The following is a 19,337-nucleotide window of genomic DNA, read 5'->3' as shown; positions in this document are numbered from 1 at the left end:
GGATATAAAAAAGCAAAGCATACAGAGCTACTTTAAGTTATATAAAACAAACAAGGCATGCGGAATTAGTCCAAGATATAAAACAAACAAGGCATACGGCGCAGATAGTCTAATATATAAAACAAGCAAGACATACGGAGTTAGTCTAATATATATAAAAACCAAGGAATATACGGAGTTAGTCCAAGATATACACACGGTAACTGGTCTGGTTACGGTGATTAGTACAACTGCGGTAACCGCTCTCACTTTAGAACAGTATGCTAGCATTGTCCATAGTAGTTTGCCGCCATCAACGACAGTGTCGCCAAACTTCGATGATAACTGCAAATAACGTGTGCATGTCTTGTAAATTTCACGCAAAAAAAAAAAAATAAATAAAAAAAGAATGTTCCGTAAACTCTGCGCTTTTACGCTTTTACCAGTTACCGCACCAATGTTGGACTGGTCATCAAATTTTGTCTGTGAATGATTTATTGTTGTGACCCTGTATATACGTTTTGCCTTTTGACTTGCTATAAGCTAAGCTATCCGTTTACGGTCCTACCATCTTACTTAGCTAACCCCATTGTCGAATCAAATGTACTTTATCGCTATTTACTTCGAGTACTTTGATTTTTTTTTCATCCAGACTGTCTGTATCTGTAAGTGGTATGCAGTATGCACTTGGCGTTGCCCCTCACCACTGTGAGATGGAAACCTCGCTTGGGGGTAAAATTTTTCATGGGAGGATGTCATCCAGCTTACTTACGGAAGGTCGGTGGTTCTACCCAAGTGCCCGCCCTTTCTGCAATGATGCCCGGAGGAACACCTGGGGTATTCTTCCAAAAAAAAAAAACGTTATCCTTGATTCTGTTCAGGTAATGACTGGTTCCCCACAAGCAGCTGACAACGTCACCACATAACTTGATCAAAATCTGAGGACAAATTACTGCAGACATAATGTCTTCTGTCAATTCAGCATAAAAAACATTTACCTTGCCCTCATATTGAAATTTATCCAACACTAAATAATTATTGATTAATAAGTTAATTAATTAATCAATTACTTAATTAATCAATATCTTATCACACGGTTATTAATTTATGTATAAAGAAACGCACGCTGTAATTCGTTTCGGCTAATGTTCGATTTCCTATAAATCGCCGGTCCGTAGTTAGAGCTATATGACCGGCCTAAAGTTCAATACCACATTTTGTTGGACTTGAGTCAAAACTTGAAAAAATAACTAATTGAAACTTATTTCTGATATTATGTAATAAAACATTTATTTAATGGCTTACCGGTCAGTAGTCAAAACTATTGATCAGCAAGACATTCAATAACTGTAATAATCAAGAGAAAGTGTGTACTGCAGTTTTTCACTAAAACAGCGGGGTTTTTTTCTGAAATCAAAGTATTCATGTTTGGTACCATTTTTTCGAGGTATTAAAATTTTGCTGCCAAACGAACATATACACACACACGTGCGCACACGCACACGCACGCACACACAAGTTAGTGGATATTTCTTTATCCATTAAATGATTTAAACAATACCCGGCGTTGTTCTGCAACGGTACGTATATGGCCGATACGTCGACGTACCGTTGCTCAACCAAATGGGGATGTTGCGGGAAAACTACAAGTTGTTTTTTGTTGTGTTTTTTTGCAACTTTGATCTGGCAGATTAAACCGTTTAATTTTCTACCTAAGTATCGGGTGAAAAAAAAAGTTTGATAAAAGTAGAACTATTCTTTTACACAGTAATATATTTTAAAAGGCCTGACCTTACGTACAATCTGACACGTTCCGTAAAGCCTGGAAAGATTTTCAATCTTGAAAAACAAACAAAATTGAAGTTTTTATGAGTGTAACACATGCTTTATCTTCCTGATTTTATATTCTCTGTCAACAAATATAGTAGCTATTAAACTGTATTGCATAGCTTATCTTTCTTCTAGCACAAAGATGTGACTATCCATTGCCCGTATTTAGTCTCCTAGTCAGTGTCAGTGGGCATTAATCAAAATTCAGACGTGCTTTAAATGGTAAAATCTCACTGGTTTATTGTTTGTTAGGACATTTCAATTTCAATAAAAGAATTTTTTCTAACTTTGTTACAAAAAGAGTGGTAATCCTGAAACAAAAAATGTCAACGAAGTGTTAAAACCTACATTATTTATGCCATCCGAATGCACTCAGGACGAATAATACGAACTGGATTACGACACTCGAAAACAGTTTTCCAGTCCCCTTTCATTAAATCACGCACTTTTTGCTAATGCGCAGGTGGCCATGAGAAAGAGGAAAAAGTTTCAGCTCTTACAAAACTTTGAATAAATAATGTAACTTTGTCCTTAGATGATTGTTCTTGAATATAGTTATTTATTTTTTGCATGAAAATTGCATGTTCTTGCATTCCTGCATATTTACTGTGCATAAGATTTCCGACTTTCAGATGCAACAAAGAAACACAGTTTATTATATATCATTTAACAATCAAGATTGTACGACACATGCCCCTTGGAAATGATTGGTAGAATAGTACTATAAAGTCTTAAAAAGGACATAACTAAAAAAATAAAATATGAAACCCCCGACAACGTGTGCTTTTCTGGTTGATGTGGATGGTGTGCACCAATGGTAGTTTCATTTTAATCGGATGAAAACTGTAATAGTTGTGTAGACATAGTACAGATGCAGTTGTGCTATAAAGACCAAAAATGGGACATAAGTAAAAACATCGAACGTGAAAATATCAGCAGCACGTGCATGCCCGCATCAAATTTCATGGTCAGTGTCTTCTAAACACCAATATGGACCACTTTTGAATAGGTGAAAGGCTGCAGAAAAATGCGCCAGTACGCGGTATCGCAATAGTCCTTTCAACAAGTCACTGCGCAGTTGTTTTAGCAGAGTGATCTATGTCTGAATCAGTTAAGGTACCCCATACTCTTCAGATGCTTGTATCATTTTTTTTCTAACTTTATTTACAAAATATACAAACCCTTACATTTTCAAATGTTTACTAATCCTCAATTCTCGAACAAGTTTTACAGCTGGGAGTAGTCCTCTATGTCAATTTTTTATTGCAGTTTATACACTATCCCCTGCTTGAAGGTATCCTGTCACTTGTTTTTTTTTGTGGGGGGGGGGGGGGGGGGGTTCAGTTGTATGGCCTTGTGGTATGTATGTTAAGGTAGTGCGACCCTCTTTCTCTAAGCATGTAAGGATACACACATATCAATATTCTGTGACACGGCTCCTGTATAAAATGCAGTGAAAGTTCGGATACAGGGGGTCACCATTAGATTTAAACTTTGTTCAAATATTGATGATGGGGGAAATATATTGTTTTAGTCTTAAAAAAAGCATGAACCGTTTTGTTTTGTAGAGATTTGATTTAAAAGCCCTTTCCAAAATAAAAAAAAAATGTATCGGTTTATACACTTTCTAACTACAAATATATCTGAGCCGCGCCATGAGAAAACCAACATAGCACATTTGCGACCAGCATGGATCCTGACCAGACTGCGCGGCTCACATCTTTTAAAAAAAACTTCATAAACAACTATACTCTACCGCACGGCAAAAAGGATGCCATCACGTGTACAAAATAGCTGCCTTTTCTTGATGTTTATAATATCAAAGCAATGCATTTTAGTCAGGTGTGTTAATCTTTCGATAATTTCTTTCTGAATAAGAGTATTCTAAAATTTTGTCAACTCTAGCCATGTTTGTAGGTATTGTTATTTTAATTTAATTTTGAAAAATGTATAACAACTTGATGTCAATAAATTAGCTGGACATTTTTTTTATAATCCTGCCTGGATGAACATACACATAAATAACACAAAGATATGCGCGTGAATACCATGAAGAAGTTAAATATTAGAGTATAATTATTGACTCCATAAGAAAAATTGTTCCACGAGAGGTCAGTTCCACACAGGACTATGGGGACCGTTTGAAAAGTCTAGTGGACATATAGGTATCGCTTTGTAATCATATTTTCCGGAAGTTGGCTATCTATATAAGTGCGGTCACAAGAATAAAGTAAGAGTTCCGTGGCGTTTGCAGTCGGTCATGACAATCTCTTCTGGTGGTTTGACAAAGTTTTCTCCGATCGGGTGAGTATTTTTCTTTGCATCCCTTACAGTATATCACCCAAGCGTCGTCGGCACCGCTGCTTTAGAATCTGCTCTGACTCCAGTGAAAGGAAACATTGCTTGATGTGAAAAAAAAAATCCAAAAAAAACCACAAAAGTACTATGCATGTGGCCCAAATGCAGCTTAAACTTGATACATAATTACAGTTCAGGTGTTGAAAATTCTGTGTTATTCATTTTGTATTGCATTTTGTTTAAGAACGTGACTTGTCATATCCTAAGTAGATTAGGTCTATCTAAACTTCCTCAGCGACCTCTTTTCAACAAAACTCAAAATGTTTCATGCGCATAAGACGGCTATAATAATATCATAGTCGCGTATCTTTAATTCTTCGAAATTCTGAGCATGTGTCAGAATATTCATGCTCATGAATACGTCATTAGATGTTTTTAAGCATAATGCCACACTCGGGTAATAGTAGCCTATGTACTTATTGAATGACTTGCCGGCAAATAGTCCAATCTATTGCCCGAAGTCCTAATGAGGGCAGCTTATAGTTTTGATAACAAACAGTTTTGTTTTTCAGTTTTTGACTTCTTGGTCCAGCAAACATATGCTGAATATACAGAACAGATCTTATTACACGTAAACTGTAAGCTACAGTTTCTACTTTTTTGTGTATTTTTTTTACACACTAAAAAGAAAGAAGTACAAAATAAATTTTATAGCTCTTTGCTAAAAACAAGGCATATAAAATGTTAATAATGCGCGTATACAGCCAATATAGAAAATATTTATTTAGGCCTACTTTAAAAACGTTATATGGATAGAAATGGAATTTATATAAACAATTAATTACGGTAGTTCTTAAAATTAACAATTTCACAATGCTGACTATAATGAAAATTGGTCATTATGGATCTGCTATTGATATAAAGGCCGAAGTTGATAGGCCTATAGGAAGAAGCCTGTATTAATTTAAAATGTTTAGTTTTCTAAGTTCTTTTTATGCAAAACTTTGAACAATTTATAATTATTATTTTGTTTTGATAATAATCAAAAGTATAATTGCAACAAAATATCACTATTTCAAAGTCTTAATTTAATCACTAAAATTTAATTTACGATGTAAACTAGGTTTTAAAACTGTCCGATTGTTTCAGATTAAATATTTTTGATAAGAACATCAACTTAATGCTCCCGTTACTTTGAGCTAATCTAATCTAAATTGAGTAAAGCGAATTACTCAATTTTAACTGTTTTTCAGCCTTTCATACCCGATGTGTCAATGTATATCGCACGTGACGCCTATTGTCCAATCAAAATGCCGCTTTCTGTGTATAGGAATGTTTCTTACTTGAACGTGTGGTAAAGAGGTTACAAATACAATGGTGTGAAGTTGTGTTTTAAAGTCCGAGAGACACTTCGCGTTTTCTGTTTGAAATTTTGACATAGCAGTGAATTAATAAATGGATTAACTGTTCAGGATGTCAGAGCATTTGCCTATAGGACGTTTACTGGTGTATAATCTAGCGATCGGACGCATTTCATAAAAAATTTATTACACGGGATTTGACCCAAAAATCAAACATGGCGGCCATTTACTTTTTCATATGGGCCGCTTTTGTTTGGAGCTGTAAATCCAGCGTTGTTTCGGCGATTAATAACTTATGTCCGTCCGTGTGTTCGTGTTTAGGAGATTATGTTGATTGTAGTAGAACGGGTTTAATAGAAATTCCGAAGGATTTGCCGACCTGGGTTACCGACTTGTAAGTAAACAACAATTTTCGGCATGCATGCTCTACACGTTTAGATCTAACTAGAATAAGAAGAAACTGTTTTATTAGGAAAACATTGATTTGTTTCACAAGGTTCTTATAATAGAAGGAAGGAGTCAATATATTGTGAAATATATTATTATCGTAAACCTTAATTATGTTGTACATAAATCTTATTATGTTATATGTATGCCAGTTGTACTCTTTGTGTCTGTAACTGCAAGTGAACACTGCTGTCAAAAATATTGTTTATGGGACTGGCTGACTAGGTTGTCACTGAAACATTTAGGACAATGCTTATATGTGTTGTAACAATTTGAATTTATATTTACTTGTGTCTTATGAAATTGGTGGTAAAAATACAGGAGTCATACATATATAGTATATTTACAAATTGCATGTACATAGTGTTAATTGGGGCACCTGCTTTTTTTAATTGGCTGTTGAAATTCGTTTGACGTTGTTATATGTGTGCCTCCCTCTTGATTATCTTTTTAAGACAAGGTAGCGGTACACAAACTTTAATGAGATGCATAAGTTTACAGTATGCATTATCACGAAAAGTGTATTTTTATGGATCCATGCAAATTAATATTACTTAAGTAAGTTTTGTAGAATATGTGTCTTGGCCATCATCAAATATCCTTTAATATGACAGACAGAAGCTATGGGTGCGACCACCATATTTATTTGATTTCAACATTTAATATTTGTTGCAAAATTAAAACAAGATAGTCTATATTTATATACCAGTATTTCCATGTTTTAACCAGGCGTTTCCAGGTTCATTACACTGTTTCTCAGTAGGAAATTTCTTTCAAATCAAGCAGTTTTTCCCTGAATTTAACTTTATAACTGGGTGATTATTCAGTCCAAATATCTATTTTTTCTAAATCACAAGTTTTAGTATTAAAATATCTGGTTTTTTAATAAGTAATTATTAAACAGTTTCTAATAGATCTAATGTATGCTGGAAGGAATATACTTGTACCAATGAAATATTTTAATGTATGTACCGTATTAATATTTTATCAAGGAGTCTTGAAATTAATCGTACTCTTGCATAGGAGTCTTGTTGTTATATTTATAAATAAATGTTTTGTCTATATTCTTCATTTGATAAATCAGTACAAATTTTTCAAGAAATGATAGTCATACAAATATGATGAAAATTTATGTAGTCTGATACATGTGTAGGATTAGAAAGTTGACTTATTCTAAAAAAAAAATTGACAGTCTGGGCAAGTGATCAAGGATTTGATGTATTGACAGACTGGTCAAGTATCAATACAGAATTTTTAATGTCAAGAGAATAAAAGAAAACTTAGAATCTAGTTCAAGTAGGAAAGATAAATGAAAAATATTTCCTTAAAGTAAGAAAATGAAAATATATATTAAGTTCTGTAAAATCTGACTATTATTTTTTATACTCTGCTGGTATCAGAGAATCTTCTTTGACTATAACAAGGGCGAAAAATGTTATTTAAACTTGAAATTATCTTGGATGGAATGACTTTTTCATGCCATATTTTCTCTTTACATACTACTTCTATATAGACTGCTATTGTGGGTAGTTGTCATTTTATATTCATATAAAATTTTCAATTAACGACAGCAATTATTTGCAGTGAACAAAAACAATTTACAAATTTGTTGGGTAAAAGTATTATTAATTTTGTATTTATTGCATTTACAGTTTGTGGACTTATTTACAAGTGCTATATTTTGAAGATAATGAATAAAATGGTTTACTTGCATAAATGTAAAATTCATTGCACCAGTATTCTTTTGTAGTAGTATGTTTTAGCTCAACTATTTGAAGAATAGGTACAGCTATTGGACTCACCCAGCATCGGCATCCCGATTTGTTTTGGATGCCATTATACCAAATATGTTACCTACGTAAAATAAAGTCGTTATTATTATTATTATACACACACAGAGAAAATGTCTCTATTCAGGTATTATTTTGCCGGTATTTTCCTTATTACTTGCCTGATTTCCGTTAAATAAAGTTTGTCAGAGACAGCAAATGAGTGCTTTCCTCCGCACAAAGTGTCTGCCATAAATTCTCAGTGCCTTTCTCAAACAATTTGCCCAACTGATTTTCCTGTCAGAGCTTCTTGGGCTGTTTTAATTAGGACAGAAGTTGGCTGTATTTCCCTCTTCCCATATTCTTCCCCCAAAATTTTAGCATATTCCAATAAATGCCCTTTGTAGATCTGTATGCTTACTAAATGGTGTTCTTTGTAAAGTATTTATTTAAAAAATGTAGTTTTCATTTGGATGCAGTTTCCCCCAGTTTTTGTCTTATGGTGCGATTTCCCTTCTTAACTGTTCTCCCCTTCCTAACGGGTCTGTGCCACCTGAAAAAAACGCCAAGTGTACATGCACTGCAACATGAGAGTTCCCTGCAACATGTTTCAGTAATTCCATGAAAATTTGGCTTTGATAAAGTGATAATCAGGCTGCCAATCCTCCAGCTGTGGGTCTTATCAGGCTGATTAGTCCTTGTGGAGAACAATCACGCCCCAGGTGTGAGGCTCCTGATAGAAGTATCAAGATCTATTGCCCACAACTTCAGATTTACATATGTTAAATAAGTTTCCATTCAGTTGTGTATCTATGAATCAAAGGGCTGATAATCCGCATTGATTTCTCATTATTTTTCCTTTTGGTGTGAAAAGTTACTTCTGGTTGAAATATTGATAATATATTTCATTTTTCTCAAATTTTAAGGTGTGCTACTGCTACGAAACATGGCAGAGTAAATTGTTTTAGGTATTAAAAACGTAATACTTGTCCAATGAGTTTTTTTTTTTTTTCAGCAAAATTCTGTTTAAAAAGTTCACAGGGGTTTTCATTTGAAGTATGAACAGTCCACAGCTATTTGAAACAAGTTGAAATTCCAGACAAAAAATGTAGAAGTCTGAGACTTCACTAGAACAAAATTCAGAAGACCGTTACTGAGTATTTCCTTTCAAAAGTTAATAACACTTTAAACCTTTAACCTGCTGGTGGCAAGTGATTCTGCCTTTCGGACCAGTGCAGACCATGATCAGTCTGCAGGTCTCTGAAGGCTGATCATGGTCTGCACTGTTAGCTATTCATTCAGTAAATTTTCAGTGTTCACTTCAGATAATAAATGGTATTGCTCAACTGAATGATGGACCTGTCCATTAGATGGATATAGGTCAATTCCAAGCCATGCTTAAATTTATGCGTTCGTATTTTCTCATTCCAGGGAAATTCAGTCCAATGCCATATCATCATTGAACCCTGAAGATTTTAAAGGACTTCATAAATTACAGAAGATGTAAGTATACACATACACATATTCTGGAAAACAGATGTTAGTAATATGAGATGCACCATGAGAAGACCAACATAGTGGCTTTGCGACCAGCATGGATCCAGACCAGCCTGCGCATCCACACAGTCTGATCAGGATCCATGCTGTTCGCTGTTTCTCTAATTGCAGTAGGCTGTGAAAGCGAACAGCATGGATCCTGGCCAGACTGCACGGATGCGCAGGCTGGTCTGGATCCATGCTGGACGCAAATGCACTATGATGGTTTTCTCATGGCGCGGCTCATATAATTCTGGAAAATAGATGTAAGTAATATAATTATGGTTTGCCATATAATACCTTACTGTTGTAATGTTTTCTATGGTACATGTACACAAAGCCTAAAAGGGTTCTGTGTTTGAAATATGCTTACCATTCAGGGACCATACTCACATTAAGACTGCAATAAGAGCAGAAAAGTTCAAATTAAGATAATCGGCCAAGACCAGTTTGAGACAGTATAATTATTTGATACAGACTCCAATATTGGTCATACATAAGTAAAGCAGAAATTAGTTAATGTTATAAGAATTCATTATTTATCTGTGCATTGAAAAAAAGAACACATATTTTATAAAATCAAATTTATTGGCCTCATTTAATAATCACCAAATGTGCTGGAAATTACTCACTTTGTAATCTCTCTTCATTTCACATGAATACAGTATAATTGGTTCTGATGACCTTGTACAGATATCTCAATCAGTTTTAAAGATTTACCAGACTGGTTCAAAATATTACAATTGCAGCCAGTTTTGAGTGTTATATAACTGAATGGCATGAATAGTGTATCTTATTTCAAAATCAGATCAATTAAGTCCTATAGAGTTAGGTGAGAGCGAAAAATGATTGATTGGATCAGATTTTCTACTCAGTTGTTATTGAATAATCTGCGAGGTTTATATGCCCTTTTTTTTAAGGATTTTACTCCTACTTAGTAGGCTGTCGGAGTTGTATATGCAAGCATTGTTGAATATTTTTGCTTGTTTCTGGAAACAGAATTGAGAGAAAAAGAAATAAGACAGTAAAACGTACAGATTGAGACTGCAGCTAAGGAATGACTTGCCAAATTAATCTCGTCAAACAATAGGAAATAGCTGGATTGACGATCTTGAAATTCAAAAACCATTTTTCGAAACCTCTTACTTTTGTTGCAAAACTCATTCGTAAAAGGTGTGAAAAGAAACGAAGGTATAATAGGCTCAGAATTTTAATATAAAAGCTTCAAAAATTTGGTTTATACAGGTGTAGTTAGTTCTTTTCTAAAGCTAATCCGAAGTAGAAATTGATTTTATTGAATAGAATTGAAATCTGTCCATATTTGGAGTGGCTCAGAAACACTTTGTGTTGACAATAGCTTCGGTTCATGGAGCTCTCGAGAGTTTGGATCGAGTGTGAAGTGGGTTTGAAACGGGTAGTGCATTGTTCGCCATGGGCTGTCAAAGGCTTTTGAAAGTTCACGAGAAAGGTTACTGCCATATATTCGAAAAAGCCGGATTGATGCTTGAAATGTTGAATAACTTGCCCTATTTTCAAATATATTTATATAACTTTATATTGGAAAATACCATCTTACAGCATTGATAATTAAAAGAATTAAATGTAAAATGAACTTCAAAAGAAATCTACAAGTGTTCACTTTAGCATTTTTAGAAAACCCCCGCAGCAAATGTTGAAAATCCAGTTCAGAAAAATGTTAAATAAAACAAAATAGTGCCTTTATTTTACATTAAATTTGGGGATTATTTTATTGTTTTCATTTATATAGGGCAAAGAATAAGCAAAATGTGTACAAAAGCAGCGTTTCCGCATCAATATATTTTGAATTGGAGAAACCTGATAACGCATGTATCTTTAACGCATATATCGAGCCTTGAGGAAATAAAACAACAGGTGTGCTATTGTTTAAAGTCAAACGGGATCATTAAGAATGCCTAAGTCTTAAGATGGTAATTGAGCCATTATTGGGTACGCTAGTATTTTTGTCGACCAACTATTACACGCATCATTTGGATTATAGTACTTGGAGAATAGCAGTGCATATTTATATCAAATCTTGTCATTGTAACATGTTTGATGAATCAGTAATGTGATAGCAGGTCATAAGAAAGCCTTAATGTCCTAGTACAAATAAATGAGCCATTATTTAGAGTGATATTGTACAGCCCTGATGCAAAATAGATCTTGAGAAAAACAAAAACAGACGATTTCGGTCCATAACATGTAAAATTTAAATTAATCAGTACTGTTTTCAAATGCTGTCAATCTACGATACACGATAAATTCTTTTTTATGATTTTATGGAAAGCATAAAATTTTAAAGAATAAATGATAGAAAACCAATTGTACACGAGCCTCTGCACCAGCCAAAGACAGTTAAGTACTCACGGTAGTTAGTAAAACCCAAGTGTTGGGGAGGGGTGGGGGAATCAGGCTTATTATGTTTGACTGTCCTGGACACCCATCTTTTATAGAAAAAAATGGCCTTCAGCATTTACAAGGAAAAATGTCCACCAAATGTTTTATTCAAATTATTTAAATGATCTACTTTTAAAGTATTATTTACTACCATGCTTATAGAATAATTACTGTAAGTAAAGGAGCTGAGGGCTTTCAAAAGACTTTAGTTTTATTTGTCACATTCGATCACAAATGAAAGGCCTACATGATTTTCGCTGCCATAAATTTTGTCAGGTTTTATCGGAAAGGGAAACATGTGTTTTAGAAGTGAACAAGTCTTTAAATTGGCCTCTTGGGTCTTGCCAATGTATGGGACTCGCCAAAAAAAAAGACATTCTTAAAAGCTCCATAGATATCCTAATTAACTTGTCCTTTCCGTTTTATGACACCTTGGTGTAGGCAATCGAAAGCTTTTCTTGTTTTGAGAAAGTGTTTCTTTATTCAAATAAAACCATGATCAATAACATCCACGTTTTTGTTGATACAAATCATGTGAAGAGATTTTGTTTGCCGAGTACACTTTGAATTTGTCGTGAGCAAATATAACAAATTTCGCCCTTTCTCTTAATTATTTGTGAACTTCCTCTGTAGGCTTTTACTAGGGTAACTCGTTAGTGAAGAAAAGTGTTTGCATCTGGTATGATCTTTTGTTATCCATATTTGGTAGAAATTAGTTACTTATACTTTTCAAAAAGTCAGCAAACATTCAAGAAGGAATGGACCTTAGTGCGAAAAGTTTTAACAAATATTTACATTTCTGTATTTTTTTGAAAGATTTTCCAATATAAACAGCAGATTTCAAATCTCACTAATGGCCAAATGTTCAAAAAGAGGGATATCCACATTCAAAATTTTGACAAATTTTAAACTATTGATCTGGTCTGAAATGTTCAAAAGTTCATGGAAAAGCCTTTAAAGAACAAAGAAATGATGCATATTCCAACCATTCATTATCGCCAAATATGTCAAAATTGTCTGGATACTTCCATACTTGATAGTGGGGGGGTGGGGACTTTTTTCTGAATGCTTTTGATAGATCTTTGTCATCTGTCCGGGTACTTAGTAGTCCTCTATTCGAGAAAATTTAGCATACATCATGGGTCAGAAGTTAAAAGTTTTGATTGTTCTTTAACACTTCAGAATGGGTAATAAATATGTAAAATAAAAACAAGTGTGCCTTATTTATGATTCCATATTTGTCACAGTGTAACAACTTGTCAATATTCACACCTGTCGCTTTTACGATGTAAAATATATCTGGGATTATTTACCATCTTAGCTGTAGGCGGTTTAATTGTCGTCCAGGTGTGCTTTACAGTACAGGTTTTATGAAATAATTAATGCAATAAGCATTAAAATTGTAAGATCACAGTGTTTAGGGACACTGTGGGTCAAGATAAAAGTCTTACATTGGTCAGTTTCAAGGGCAATGGCAGCTTTTTTCAGGTATAGGCCGTATAATGGATATCAAACACCAAACATTCAGAAAGATACGTTATTTCATTTTATTGTCTAATCATAATTAATTAGATCATGTTTCAAAAAATGAGACAGAAGCATATTATAGAATGAAGGTAAAAGGGGTATTAAATAAAGGCACACTTGTTTTACATGCTCTTATTTTATTTGAATTTTATGTGAAATTTAATAGAATTCTGATACAGGATTTTGTGAGAAAAAAAGATACAATAGTGATTTCTAGCCATTAATATTTCAACATACAAGGTCTAACTTGACCTGATAATAAAGTACGGGGTTGAATTTCAGAATTTGTGAAGTTTATTGCATCCCCTTGGTCTATAAAACCCTCCTTCTCATGGACTTGGTAAAATTAAAATTGACCAGACCCAAACTTCAAATTTAACAGACAAAAAAGTTGAAATTCAATCCGACTGTTTTAGTTTGTATTTCCATAAATGTGATTAAAAGTCTTGGAAAATTTTAATTCTGTCTGAAAATTTAGATGTTTGTATTCCACACAGGTGATACTTAACGAAAAATTTATGATCACGAAATTCTGTGTGTTTTTTATTCCGAAAGTCTCTATTTACAATTCACAGTCATGAGTTGAGTAATATAAGATGCCGTAATCGTTGTTGATTACAAGGTAGTGGGGAAAGGCTAGCCTTAGACCAGCTGCGTTACATTCCTCCTCAACCTCGTAACATAGTGTTATGGTTAAATTAGGATGAGAAAAGGTGAAAGGTTTAAAAAAGACTGAATTCTTTCATGGTAATTTAGTTTTTTTTTTTCAATACGTTACAATACTTTTTATATTACTAAAGTAAATTTTATAACAATTTTTCATGTGAAAGACATAAACTTTAGAAAAATGACCACTTTTAAGGTTTTCTTCCGATACAGCGCAGGAAGCAACTTGGATTATGCAACGTTTTAGAACAAGATAATGAGGTAATTTAATGTCACAACCTAGTTCACAAATATATCAAGCATTATATTAAAGGGCAAATTGGTTAAATTCGTAAACTATTTTGGTACTATGTTTTACTGCTTAAAGCTTCCTTAGAAAAAAATAACACATACCAGACAGGAGTCGAAGTTATGGGGGGAATAATCTTACGAGAAAAAATATGGAACTGGGAATTGAATCCCAGTTTAATCAGTCTTTGACCATATAAAATACAATAAAGGGTAAAAAAATAATTGATTATCGGATCATCTCCGAGTCGTTTTGGCATCGAAAACTGGGGAAAAACGTAGATTGGAATTTAGACGAGTTGCATTGGTTATTAGTGTTTTATTGCGAAACAAAAGAGTGCGGCAATACTTAACATTTTATTGGTTGTTATATCTTTACCGTTAATTATCTCCTAAAGACATTTGTTGTTTCTGTGAATTTACGTTAAAGAAAGTGTTTTGAAAAGAAATGATGTAAATTTCAGTATTCCTGCAGGTATATGTTATAATGAGAAAAGTGGCAGCAAAGTAGTGTTGTATTATGATCAGGAAGGAACGATGTCTGGGTGGCATAAACAAAATACAGTCAAAACTGCTAAAGGCCAGGTCCTGTGATCAGATACCATTTGGCTTTCCAATGGAGCCTGTTTGTGAATGTTTTTGAAAGACCAGTGGCAAGGTGGCATTTTAAAATGGCTTCCAGGTTCTGTTTTATAATTGAGCCACACCATGAGAAAACCAACATAGTGCATTTGCGACCAGCATGGATTCAGACCAGCCTGCGCATCCGCACAGTCTGGTCAGGATCCATGCTGTTCGCTTTCAATGCCTATTGCAATTAGAGAAACCATTAGCGAACAGCATGGATCCTGACCAGACTGCGCGGATGCGCAGGCTGGTCTGGATCCACGCTGGTGGCAAATGCACTATGTTGGTTTTCTCATGGCGTGGCTCATATTCTTTTGGCAAAGGCTATTCTGACATCTTGCAGTCCTCGATTGTCTGAAATTGCATTTTAGTCTTGGTGCCAGGCCTGTTCATGTGTAGCCTCTTCAGTCAAATTTGGGACCCATGTGAAGAAAATATGAATTATTTTGTGAAAGGCTGTACAGAAATTGTTTGCACAAAGTTGGTAGTCTTTAGGGAAAGAAGGCACTGTCTGATATTCATAGGCATGAAATTTGTGTACTGAACTGATGGGGAAATACCATGGAGGGATGACGTTTTTTTTTGTGGTAATGCAACCCAAATACAACCAAAAGTAATTCCATGGTTCCTTTGGGAGAAACTGTCTAGGTCTGATCTTCTACAGCATGAAATGTGCTTATTCATATTTGTTTCAAAAAGACAATAATTGTTTTGTTTTTCATTATATAAGAGCAGTTACTTACTTATAATATATTTTTAAAGCCTTTAGCCTGCTGGCGGCAAGTGATGCTGCCTTTGCATCCGTGCAGGCTCATCTTGTTCTGCACTGTTCGCTTTTCAGTCAGTAAACTTTATGTGAATACCCCTTTGAATAATAAATGGTATTGCCCAATTTGATTGATAGACAAGTCCATTTTAGAAATTTAGCAGGGTAAAGGTTAAAAGTAATAAGAGCTGTCCAAAAAAAAAAAACAAAAACAAAAGATGCTAAATCATTGTAACCTGTAATGAAGTATGGTTAGAAATTTATCCTAGAGTTGTAATAAATTGTATAGACAGACTGCATGATCAGACTCCAGTTTTCAAGAAGGTATTTTACTGTTTGGCACATAAGGTGCTTGCACTGTTAGAGTAAATAAACTGTAGAGTAGGGAAAGAGGAACCATATTGCCAAGACTGCACAAGTAGAGAGGCACCACAGCTGCCAGTATATGCTGTAAGGCTAGGCTTAAAAAGGTTATTTGTTCACTGCACTCGAGTTGAAATTTTTAAATGCTGGAATGTGATTTTTAATAAAGTTTTTTTGTTTTTTTTTCAGTTATATATTAAACTAATTAAAATTAGACTTAGTCTAATATAAAATAGTTTTTACATTTTACATAGCTCATTTTACTAAATGACCACTTTACCTAATGGACTGGAAGGGAAATTAAGAAAGATAATGATGACCTATTGTGTAAGACACCTGTCCCACATTTGATAGACCTGTTGAATGTTCGAGTCCGATCAGAGATGGGTCTTGTTATTTAAAAAGACAGGTAGGTGAGACGTCAGCTAGTTTAATAATGGTAAATACTTGCCTGCCTGCCGAGCATTTGCTGTTCAGTGTCTGAGCAAAACATGACTGGCCTTTTCAGTAGGGTCAGCACTAAAAAACATACTTCAGGAATCAGTAACTCGCAATTATTAAAAAAATGACAAGGGGCAGTTTTTACGGTTTGATTGACTCGCAGTAAACGAACAAAATTTAAGTCAGACCTAACCTCCAATAGACAAGAATCAGTTTTGATTGAAAGATGGAGAAAAAAAACTTGATAGAAATTAATGATTGCTCGGAAAAAAAGTCCAGCTGTTAGAATTGCCGTTGTGAATTGATGGATTCCCGATGCATTGTCTATACAGTATAATACTGCAGGGCTGATTGATAGATTCTCAATTTATTGCCTGCTATATTGAAGATTTAGCTCTGTAAGATGCTGCAAAATGAAAAGCGAAATTGTGTCCAATTTCAGTTTTCGTTTTTTCTCTCTGTCTGCAAAAACAATGAAAGACATCAAGTGTTAGTTACTCCAAAATCTTGACTTTTCGCTCCTAATTGGTAATGTAAACTGGCTGTAAAGAATGCAGCGTGCAAAGGGGGGAAAAATGCTTTGCTAACAGTAACAGTGTATAGATAATTTATTTGAAGTTTCAGCAAAATTTAGGACTAAAAAGTCAAATTTTATTGCATCTTTTTGTGCATTAACACAGTGGGTGAAGATTGCGACATCAAATAGATAAATATAATGGGAAATTTAAATTTTGTATGATCTAAATAGGATAAACAAATGCATAATGATAAAGAGCTTTCAGTGAAGGAAACAACATTAATGATTTCTTTTTCTTTCTTTTTTTCAGTGACTTGAGCAACAATGAGATATCATTCATCAATGAGAGTGTATTTGTAAACCTTCCATCCCTCAAAGAAATGTAAGTATTATATGTAATTTATGTATATGTCAAGTTTTTTCTTTAAAAAGATCATGACTTTGTAGGTCTGTTACGAAAAAGTTCAACTTTTGCTAGCTGTGCATGCATTCAGTCTCCTAGAACGTTGGTCATCAGACGTCTAAATTAAAAGTCTGCAGTATTAGTAAATGGTAGTTTAAAAATAAAAGTGTATATAATACAAAATAAATTTTGTTAACTTTAAACATCAAAGGACACTGCACCTTTAAAAGCTGATATTGACTGCAGTCAAAGGTATAAATGGTAAATTTTGAAAAGAAAAAAAATTGTTAAGTCTGTATGTTGCAGCCCAAGGTAACTGCCTCTCAAAAAATCTTGCTTCCTAGCGCCCTTTTGAAATTCTTGTTTTTGATGCGACAGATAAAGAGTAGATAAAAGAATAGCAAATTTCATTACCATCAATCCGAATTAAGTTATCTCAATCAAATATTTAGTCAGAGATTTTAGCGACACATTGTCTCATAATCTCATGTGAAAAATACATATAACACTGTAGGGTGGTGGTTTAAACGTGGCAACGATGGCATTTGATTTGCCCTTAAGTAAAAATTCAATAGCGTATATAAATGAATTGTCTCATCTATTTGATGTATATTCATGAATTTAATGTAATTTGCATAACAGATGTATTCCCGGTTTTCAGGATGAATAAGAAAAGTTTGGAAACTTATTCTGGGCTATTTTTCCTCAATAATTATGGCCGTTTAAAGACCTCTTCCCCTTGGAAAAGTTCTTTCAAATTATGAATTTTAGTCTGCTTTGCCCAAGTATGGAGCATTTTTATTTCTCCCAAAAGGTCAGTGCCCCTTCCCCTCTAAGTTTAAAAGCCCTACAGTCTGAAATTTCAGCATTGATCCTTAGCCTGCTGGAGCAGGTGATTCTGCCTTTGCGACCAGTGCAGACCAAAATCAGCCTGCACATCCATGCAGTCTGATCATGGTCTGCACTGTTCGCTATTCAGTCGGTTACTTTTCAGTGAACACCCCTTCGAATATTAAATGATATTGCCCAAATTGAATGACGGACCAGTCCATTTTAGAAATTTAGCAGGATAAGAGTTAATTAGTATCATTCGCTGTTCAGTTCTGATGGGAGATAACAACCTGTTGGATGTTAAACTTAGAGTTCTGTGACTGATCCCAAAACCTTGGAGTGTTGTTTTGTTTGATTCATCTTTTATCACACCATGTGAATATTTGTTTAAAGTAACATTTGACATTATTATCTCTAAGAAATATTTCAAGAAGATAAAATTCCTAATAATTTCCTGCAGAATTTGAATATGATATGATAGCAACAATTTTTTTTGTACTTGAAATTAACTGTAAATTTTCAACTAACCAATTTCAGATTCCCAATTTTTGGTCTTGCAAAAAGCTTGATCAGTTTATTTAAAGTGACTGGACTCCAACTTTTGGCTAAAAATTAGCTTTCTCTAACATATAAGTTTGGTTGTACTATAAACATAAGAATGTGAGTTTTTCTTTCGAAGTTATCTTGAAAAATGTGAAATCCAGAAAAAAAGTCCCAAGTTGGGTATCAAACTTGGGTGGCCTCGGCAATAAAAACTTCTTTATCTCCTTCTTGACCAGTACAACATGGAGGAATCCTTACATAACAACCATTAAATATAAAGGTAGTAGCCTGTTACAAATGCTTTTCAGTTTTGAATGGAAAAATTAGTTAAAACAGCTAATTCTCATGTTTTTCCATAACATACAATCTGTCAGTAACTTTAAAGTCTCAAAGCGTAACAGAGTTTGTAACAAGGTGCTATATATTTGACAACTGTGAAGTACGCACCGCCATTTTGTATTGGTCAAGACTGCTAGAAAGGTATAACTGCCATGGTGGCCCAGGTTTCGGTTTCCGACTGGGACATTTTTTTCTTGATTAAATTGGTATTTTTAAGATAGGTTTAGAAACAAAAACTCATGTTTAATGTTCGTCATATGAGCCGTGCCATGGGAAAACCAACATAGTGGCTTTGCGACCAGCATGGATCCAGACCAGCCTGCGCATCCGCGCAGTCTGGTCAGGCTCCATGCTGTTCGCTTTTAAAGCCTATTGGAATTGGAGAAAC

At 34.3% G+C, this 19,337-nt stretch overlaps 1 protein-coding gene across 1 annotated transcript in view; it reads left to right on the top strand.

The window, feature by feature from the left end:
- Positions 1-5,474: 5,474 nt before the first annotated feature.
- LOC123530351 (leucine-rich repeats and immunoglobulin-like domains protein 2) overlaps positions 5,475-19,337 on the top strand; it is a 57,483-nt gene continuing 43,620 nt past the window's right edge. Inside the window, exons 1-3 of the mRNA XM_045311119.2 lie at positions 5,475-5,862; positions 9,116-9,187; positions 17,144-17,215. Coding sequence (XP_045167054.2) covers positions 5,684-5,862; positions 9,116-9,187; positions 17,144-17,215 — 323 coding nt within the window. The 5' untranslated portion in view covers positions 5,475-5,683. The remainder of the gene's footprint in view (positions 5,863-9,115; positions 9,188-17,143; positions 17,216-19,337) is intronic.

The sequence above is a fragment of the Mercenaria mercenaria genome, chromosome 13, assembly GCF_021730395.1.
Source record: "Mercenaria mercenaria strain notata chromosome 13, MADL_Memer_1, whole genome shotgun sequence".
In the NCBI taxonomy this organism is placed as follows: domain Eukaryota; kingdom Metazoa; phylum Mollusca; class Bivalvia; order Venerida; family Veneridae; genus Mercenaria; species Mercenaria mercenaria.
Note: the sequence above shows the minus strand (reverse complement) of the source record. Positions and strands in the feature narration are given on the sequence as shown.